A 9773-nucleotide genomic window follows, 5' to 3' on the forward strand; every position below is an offset into this window, starting at 1 on the left:
TGATGACAAGTCAGTAGTGACCGGATGTTGAAATTATGAAATACTAAATCAGAATTAAGTCAAAATATGAGATAAACAGTCATAACTATGGAAAAAAATTATTAGATAAAATGTTACAACTAAAATAAACAGCCAATATATGAGATAAAATTCCCAATTATTTGATAAAAAAGTTTAAATGATTAGATATGTTATAGAAATGACATAATTATAAAATAAAATTTCATTAAAAAGTCAATTTTAATTATTTGTGTAAAGTAAATAATTAGAGGAAAACATTTTTTAGAAGAAATAAAATTAAAATGAGTCAAACATTTTGAGGTAGTAAGTCAAAATTATAAAATAAGGCCAAAATATATATTTTTAAATAAACGTGAATGACTTTGGTCTCTCTGTGTGTTTAGTTATTTCTAGTGTGATCAGATAATGTGATTGAGGGATAAATGTGTGTGTGTTTTACCTTGTCTGTCTCCTCAGCGTCGTATCGATCAGGGAAGATGGGTTTGCTCTGACCGTCCTCTATTCCTCTCTCCTCCAGATAAAACTGCCATTTGGCCTCAAAGTAAAACCAGGTCTCCTGGTATTCTGCCATGTGCCGGATGGTCTTCCTGCAGTATTCCTCAGCTTTGGGAATGACCGTCAAGAGGTCACGACCCCAGCTGACCAGCGGCTTTCCCTGGACGGCGTATGAGGTGAAGAGCGCCGTACACAGCGAGCCCAGGAACCCTGCGCACACAAACCCACACGCATTAATGAAGGACTGATGGAGAGCAGACAGAAGCTCACTTGAGGACGAGGATGAGGCACCTATGGGGTGATTGTGGGTCATGCGGCCCGTCTCTATGCTCACTTCCACCAGATTGTCCAGCCGCTGGGGCTGCCAGTAGCGCATGCCCACACACATGGCTTTAGTCGCCGCTCCGTGACCAGAACCTGCAGGTACAGCACACACATCACAAACCCATTCCTGCAGATCCACACAATCCCACCCCTTACATGTTCAAAATGAAATAAATAGAGTCATTATTATGAGACACTAAGCCACAATATGACTTTACAAGTCTAAATTATAAAATGCAAATTCATAATTCTGAAAAATCATAATTGTCTTATCAAAAGTGATAATTACGAGAAGACAAAATGGATAAAAACTCAATTTTGAGACACTAAGTCATAATGAGTTTACAAGTCTAAATGATTAAATTCTAAGTCATAATTCTGAAAGATCTAAACTATTTTTTAAAAATTATAATTATCTGATCAAAAGCCATAATTATGAGAAGTCAAAGTAGATAAAAGGTAAATTATGAGATACTATTTATTATGAGATAGTATATAAGTCATACTTATAAAACTAAATCATTACAAAAAGTATCATATATGAAGTCATAATCACAGAATTAAAATATCAATTGTGGCATGAGTCATTACTATGAGATACTAAGCCATAATTATGACATTAGAAGTCTAAATTAAATAGTCATAATCCTAATCAATCTGAAAAATCATAATTATAATTATCTGATCAAAAGTCATAATTATGAGAAGTCAAAGTAGATAAAAGGTAAATTATGAGGCACTAATAACTCTAAATGGTCACAATAGAGAAGTCACAATAGATAAAAGTCATAATTGTGACATACTGAATTATAATTATGACAAAAACTCAAAAGTATGAGATAATCATTTATTATGAGAGAGAGAGTCATAATAAAAAAAGTTTAAAAATACAATATACTATAAGTCTAAATGGTGAAATACAAAGTCATATTTATGATAAAAATTAATAATTATGGCAAAAGTCAAAATTCTAAAAAGTCTCAATAGATAAAAGTCATAACTATGACAAAAACTCAAAGTATGAGATAATAATGTATTATGAGAGAGAGTCGTAATTATGACATAAAAATGTAAAATTATGAGATAAGTCATAAACAAAGTCATGACAAGTAAAATATATCATATTAAGTCATAATTACAGGATTAAAATTGCAATTATGAAAAAAGTAAAACATGTGAGATACAATATTAATTGTGGCATGAGTCATTATTATGAGATACTAAACCATAATTATGATACAATTCATAATTATGACAGAAAGTCTAAATTATGAGACGTCAAAAAAGTCATCATTATGAGATACTAAGTTATAATTATGACAAGGCTAAATGATAAAATTCTAAGTCATAGTTTCGAAAAATCATAATTATCAAACAAATCATAATTATCTGATTAAATATCATAATTATGAGAAGTCAAAATAGATAGAAAGTAAATTATGAGATACTGATTTATAATAACAACAACGTATGTCTAAATGGTGAAATACCATTTTGTGATAAAAATTCATAATTATGGCAAAAGCCAGAATTCTGAGAAGTCACAATAGATAAAAGTCATAAATACGACATACTGAATCATAATTATGACAAAAACTCAAAATGATGAGTTAATAATCATGACATAAAAACTAAAAATGATGAGATAAGTTATACTTATAAACAAGTCATGACAAAAAAAAAAAGAAAATATATTGAGTTATAATTACAGGATAAAAATTGCAATTATGAGATACAATATCAGTCGTTATTATGAGATACTAAGCCATAATTATGATACAAATTCATAATTATGGCAAAATTTTGAGAAGTCACAATAGATAAAAGTCATTAATCATAATTATGACTCAAAATTATGAGATAAGTCATACTTACTTTACAAAAAGAGAAAAAAATACTATATATTAAGTCATTAGAGAATAAAAATTGCAATAAAAGTCTAAATTATTAGATAAAAATCATAATTATCAAAATAAAAAAAAGAGATAAAAAGTCAAAATGTTAGAAAGTCAAAATTGTGATATTAAAAAGTCATAACTATGATATACCAAAGCATTTTATGTGGCGAAAATTGGCCTCCATAATGAATAGAACTTCCTGTGTGTTGCTGCCAATGCGATTCAGAATGAAATACTCTCTTCAGTTCCTCTAGCATGACTCAGAGTGAGTGTGGAGTGTGTCCCATGTGTACCTTTCTCATTGAAGGGCGTGTGCCAGGCTAACAGGAAGTTGTGTGGCTTGAGGTTGGCGCATCCCTCCACGGTGCTGGGCTCCGGAGCTCGACCCTGCAGACTCACCATGGCCTCCACATAGAGGCGCACCAGCTCCCGGTACAGATCCTCCAGACACCAGTAATCTGAGGAGACACCAGCAGAGGCTCAGGCATCCGTCAGGACCAGTTTAGCCGTGATGAAGCGCAGCTGATTAGAGTGTTTGTGTGAGGCGGATGGAAGGCATTCTGAGGGCATTAGTGCTCCTCTGGGGGCTTCCACAGCAAACAGACGAAGGCCACGCCAACGCGCCTGTGTCCATGAACCAGAGACGCCAGGAGCTGTTAGTAAATCCCGCAGACTCAACGTAATCAATATGCCACTGACATACTCTCTCCAGCTGCACTTTGGTTTATTTGTGCTGCTTGTTTTTGTCTTAGCAGTAAAATATGGATAAGAAGCACTTTTGATTAAAAAATAAGTTCTAATCATGCTGTATGATTAGTAAAAACTTGAAATTATGACAGAAAGTCTCTGCAATCAAACAGTGTTGGAATATGGATACAAAGTGTTTTTTAAAAGCAAAATTATTAGATAGCCATAATATAAGATAAAGAGTAAATATATTACATAAAAAGATACATCTTACGACTAATTGATTTTTGTTTGGTCATAATTATGCCTTTTTGTAGATTATAGATTCAAAATTATTAGATGAGGATGAATAATTGACATAAAAAGTCAGTTATGAGATAAAAAGTCAGAATATGAGATAAAGTCTATATTATGAGATTTTTTATGTCATAATTATGATAGATATATGTATTAGTTTGTTTTTTATGTATGACTTATCTCATAAATCAAAAAGTCAAAATTATGAGATAAAAAGTCAAAATTATGAGATAAAAAGTCACAATTGTGATATAAAAAGTCAAAATTATAAGAGAAAGTCACATTTATGATGTAGGATGTCGAAATTATGAGAAGTCAAAATTATGAGATAAAAAGTATCAATTATGAGATAAAACATCAACATTATGAGAAAGTCAATTATGTAGAAAGTCTAAATTATGGGATAAAGTCACAATTATGAGATAAAAAAGTAAAAATTATGAGATAAAGTCAATTATGATGTAGAAAGTCTGAATTTTGAGATAAAGTCACAATTATGAGATAAAAAAGTAAAAATTATGAGATAAAGTCAATTATGATGTAGAAAGTCTGAATTATGAGATAAAGTCACAATTATGAGATAAAGTCAGTTATTATGAAGAAAGTGTAAATTATTAGATAAAGTCAATTATTATGAAGAAAGTGTAAATTATGAGATAAAAAAAATCACAATTATGAGATAAAATGTCCAAATTATGATGTAGAAAGTCAAAATTATAAGAGAAAGTCACATTTATGATGTAGGATGTCGAAATTATGAGAAGTCAAAATTATGAGATAAAAAGTCACAATTATGATATAAAAAGTCAAAATTATAAGAGAAAGTCACATTTATGATGTAGGATGTCGAAATTATGAGAAGTCAAAATTATGAGATAAAAAGTATCAATTATGAGATAAAACATCAAAATTATGAGAAAGAAAGTAAATTATGTAGAAAGTCTAAATTATGGGATAAAGTCACAGTTATGGGATAATAAAGTAAAAATTATGAGATAAAGTCAATTATGATGTAGAAAGTCTGAATTATGAGATAAAGTCACAATTATGAGATAAAGTCAATTATTATGTAGAAAGTGTAAATTATGAGATAAAAAGTCACAATTATGAGATAAAATGTCCAAATTATGGAGAAAGTCTAAATTATGAGATAAAAAAAATCACAATTATGAGATAGTCAATTATTATGTAGAAAGTGTAAATTATGAGATAAAAAGTCACAATTATGAGATAAAATGTCCAAATTATGATGTAGAAAGTGTAAATTATGAGATAAAAAGTCACAATTATGAGATAAAATGTCCAAATTATGCTGTAGAAAATCTAAATTATGAGATTTAAAAACTATGCCATGAAAAGTCAAAATGATAAGATAAAAAGTCACAATTATGATACCAAGTCATTATGAGATTAAACATGTAAAATACAAGATAAAAGTAAGAATTATGACAAAAAGTCGAATTATTTGAATAATAAATTGATAAAAAGTTGATGAATTTTTCTGTCATAATTCAGATTTTTTGTAGACGATGTGTTCATTGTCATTGTAGTTAGTAGCAGTAACAGATGTTGTGTTTGTGTGTTTGTAGTAAGTGCTGGAATGTGGATAAGGAGAGCTGTCATCAGGACCCTCATGAGCTTTGGTTCGGGCAGCAGGAGCCGCTGTAGTCTCCGGTGAGGATCACGCTCACTGGGGTCTATTTGGGGTGTGCTGGAGCGGTTCGGTGGTCCCGCTGGATTACAGCTCTGTGGGAGCGCACTAAAGCTCACATTATTTACGACGCTCACGGAGATTAGCGTGTGTCACAGCGCATTAGTGTGAAAACGGATCGCTGTGACCCGCGCCTCTATTCTGGGGCCGTTATCGGGACGCGTGTGGAGTCATGTGGAGGAAAGCATCCGTGTCACGTCTGCGTGAGGAAAGACAGATCACTGTATTATCATCAATTCACATTTCAGAGGGGGTTAATGAGGGACCCACGGCCAACAGAGGGATTTCACATGGATTCAGCCCTATTCTCAGAGCAAATACAACTGGAAAGAGTTTGCACAAGGACTTTAGTGGTACATTTATAGATATGGAACAAATACACTCACATGCTGTTCTGAAATGACAATGGAAAGTTTCTCAGAATTAAGAATTGGCGTCAATAACAGTTTTTAAAGGAAGTCTCTTTTGCTCACTGAGGCTGCATTTGTTTGATCAAAAATATAGTAAAATTATGAATTTTTATTTTTGAATAACTATTTTCTATGTCAATATCAGTAATTGATTGATTTAATCAAAACTGAAATTTCATCATCATTACTCCAGTCTTCAGTGTCACATTTTCCTTCAGAAATCATTCTAATATACTGATTTGCTGCTCAACAAACATTTCTGATTATTATCAATGTTAACACTGACCAATATTTTTGTGGAAACCATGATATATTTCAGAAAGTTCAAAAGAACAGCATTTATTTGAAATTATGTGATACGCAGGCAGAATTATGAGATAAAAGATGTATTATCTTATAATTATGACTTAGTATTTCATTGTTTTATCTCATAGTTTTGACTTTTTCTTGTATGGCATAGTATATGAGATACTACACTATAAATTGGAATTATAAAACACTAAGTCAATTATGAGATAAAACGTTTTAGCAATAAAGAAGTCGCAATTATGACACATCAGAATTATAAGATAAAAGTCACATTTATGAGATAAAGATAAAAATTGGGATAAAAAGTAACTATTATAAGATACAAAGTTAAAATTGAGAAAAAAAGTTAATAATTTGACGAAAAGTCATAATTATCAGAAGAAATATTAACTTATGAAAAAGAAACTTCTTCAGTCAAAATTATGAGATAAACAATTCATTATGAGATAAAAATTGGAATTATGAAACACTAAGTCAATTATAAGATAAAATGTTCAAAAAGTAAAGTCACAATTATGACATAAATCCAAATTATGAGATAAAAATCTAAATTGAGATTAAATGTAACTATTATGAGATAAAGTCACAATTATGAGATAAAAACTTGTTTATGAGATGAAAAGTTATAATTATGAGATAAAAAGTCAAAATTATGAGATAAAAAATTGGAATGATAAAATTAAATCAATTATGAGATAAAAGTCACAATTATGACATACAAATCAAAATTGAGATGAAAAGTAACTTTTATGAGATAAAAGTTATTTATGAGATAAAAAAATCTAAAGTCACAATTATGAGATAAAAATCTAGTAACTATTATGAGATGAAGTCAAAATTATGAGATTAAAAAGTTAGAATTATTAAACACTGTCAATTATGAGATAAATTGACAGCAGAAATGATAAAGTCACAAGTATGACATAAATCTAAATTATGAGATAAAAGTCAAATTTGAGATTAAAAGTAAGTATTATGAGATAAAAGGTTGGAATTGTGAGACTAAAAAAATTGAATTATGAAACTCAAGTCAATTATGAGATAAAACATCTTAATTCTAAAATAAAGTTGAGATAAAGTCATAATTATCTGTGATAATATCTGTACTGTCACTTTTGATCAATGTAATGAATAGATGTGTTCATTCATTGTCTAAAAGCAGTTTTCGAACCCTAATGTGGACTGTTTTGTTTCAGTGTTCCTCACCGGTGACGAGGGCGTCCGCAGTGGTCATGTGCATCAGGACTCCGTCACTGAGCGGCCAGTTATCGGCGTCCAGCTTCAAGGCTCCTAGACCCCCGAGAGCGGCCAGTTCCTGCTGAATCTGTTTCCCCGAGATGCACATTTCCCACCGGCCCTTGCGGTATCCCAACGCGTCTCCCACTCCTCCGAGAACCATCGCGGCCTGGAACTTGTCCATGAAGATCCTACAGCATCAAGTGGAGCTCCTGAAGGGCTGGAGGTGACCTTCTTGAATTGAACCCAGACACAACAGCTGTACGTGAGCGAGATTAAGCCCAGCCCTCTGTTTACTCCTGCAGGGCTTCAGCATCTGAACTCGCTCCAGACGTTATCAGCAGCTCTTTGTGTGACGGACTGAGCTGCGATCAGGTGTCTCCTAAAAAGGCAACGGCCGTGGCAGCAGGGTAAGAGGGTCTGTCATCTGCTCCAGGACCCTCAGAACGGCATGCTACTGTCCCACACACACCAAACACTCGAGATCTACTGACGGATCACGCAGTTTATAATTATGTCGAATCCCTGCACACTTTTTGTGAACTACTTTTTAGTCAATACTTTCAGCAAGTATGAAAACGATAGGAAAACAAAGCAAAACATTTTAGACTATTTAGAAATTGCGCCAGGACAAAAAGGATGTATGGGCACTGTACTTTTTGTGAATGAATCATTTGTGTTTGTAATTCTAATCAGAATGTAATGACTTTCTCTGCCTTTTCAGCTGAACTCCTCGTCCAATCACGTGACTCCATTCTGGTAAGCAACGCCCCTTTTTCTCCACCTTCTTCCTTACTACTTTTTTTCTCATTCAGTGTCACTCAGAGACTCGTTACAGAAGTTGTGTTGCAAAGATTGTTTTATGTTGATGATGATGTGAATTTGGAGTCACACCAGATTATGAAGTCAATTATGAGTTAAAAGATCTTAATTTTAAAATAAAGTCACAGTTATGGCATAAATCCAAATTATGAAATAAAAATCTAAATTGAGATGAAAAGTAACTTTTGAGGTAGTCAAAATTATTTTATTACAAAATTAGAATTATGAAACACTAAGTCAATTATAACAACACTAAGTCAATTAAAACAAATTATGAGATAAATCAAAATTATGAGATAAAATTAATATTGAGATGAAAAGTAATTTATGAAAGTCACAATTATGAGATAGTTATTTATGAGATGAAAAGTTATAATTATGAGATTAAATAGAATCCAAATTATGAGATTAAAATTGGAATTATGAAAGTAAATCAATTATGAGATAAAACGTCTTAATTCGAAAATAAATTTACAATTTTGACATAAATCCAAATTCTAAGATAAAAGTAATACTTATGAGATAAAAATCTAAATTGAGATGAAAAGTAACTATTATGAGATAAAGTAAAAATGATTAGATTAAAAAATTGGAATTATGAAACACGAAGTCAATTATGAGATAAAACATCCTAATTCTAAAATAAAGTCACAATTGTGAGATAAAAATCAAAATTGAGATGAAAAGTAACTATTATTAGATAAAAAGTTATTTATGAGATGAAAATAAAAGTCACAATTATGAAACTAAATCAATTATGAGATAAAATGTCTTCATTTTAAACTAAAGTCACAATTATGAGTCACAAAGTCACAGTGTCTGCACGCTACTGGTCAACTACTGTTAACGATAAGAAAACAAAGCAAAACATTTTAGACTATTTAGAAATTGCACCAGGACAAAAAGGATGTATGGGCACCGTACCTTTTGTGAGTTAAAAAATTGGAATTATTAAACTAAATTAATTATGAGATAAAATGTCTTAATTCTAAAATAAAGTGACAATTATGACATAAATCCAAATTATGACATCAAAACTGAGCTGAAAAGTAACTATTATGAGATAAAACGTCATGAGATGAAAAGTTATAATTATGAGATGAAAAGTCACAATTATGAGATTAAAAAATTTGATTTATGAAACTAAATGAATAAGATGAAACATGTTAATTCTAAAGTAAAGTCACAGTTATGAGATAAAAATCAAAACTGAGATAAAAGTAACTATTATGAGATAAAACATTATGAGATGAAAAGTTATAATTACAATCAATTAGAGATTAAAAAGTCACAATTATGAAACTAAAGACATTTTCTTTCATAAATGATTGAGATAAAATTCTATAATAAGAATTGCTCCGCCTTTTTAACCAAAGTCCTCGTCCAATCAAATGACTCCATTCTGGTAAGTAATGCCCCTTTTTCTCAACCTTCTCCATTCCTACATTTTTCCTCATTTAGTGTCACTAAACACGTTACAGAAGTTGTCGCAAACATTGTTTTCTGTTGATGGTGTGAATCTGGAGTCACACCAGATTATGAATTCATACTTGGGTGGAGAAC

At 31.2% G+C, this 9773-nt stretch overlaps 1 protein-coding gene across 1 annotated transcript in view; it reads right to left on the minus strand.

Annotated features, from left to right (window-relative positions):
• LOC141336995 (inactive ADP-ribosyltransferase arh2-like) overlaps nucleotides 1-7572 on the minus strand; it is an 8210-nt gene extending 638 nt beyond the window's left edge. Inside the window, exons 1-4 of the mRNA XM_073842716.1 lie at nucleotides 7359-7572; nucleotides 3032-3196; nucleotides 808-933; nucleotides 461-726 (exon numbers count right to left, since the gene is read on the minus strand). Of these exons, the coding sequence (XP_073698817.1) occupies nucleotides 461-726; nucleotides 808-933; nucleotides 3032-3196; nucleotides 7359-7572 (771 nt within the window). The remainder of the gene's footprint in view (nucleotides 1-460; nucleotides 727-807; nucleotides 934-3031; nucleotides 3197-7358) is intronic.
• Nucleotides 7573-9773: the final 2201 nt, after the last annotated feature.

Source organism: Garra rufa, chromosome 6 (genome assembly GCF_049309525.1).
Source record: "Garra rufa chromosome 6, GarRuf1.0, whole genome shotgun sequence".
In the NCBI taxonomy this organism is placed as follows: domain Eukaryota; kingdom Metazoa; phylum Chordata; class Actinopteri; order Cypriniformes; family Cyprinidae; genus Garra; species Garra rufa.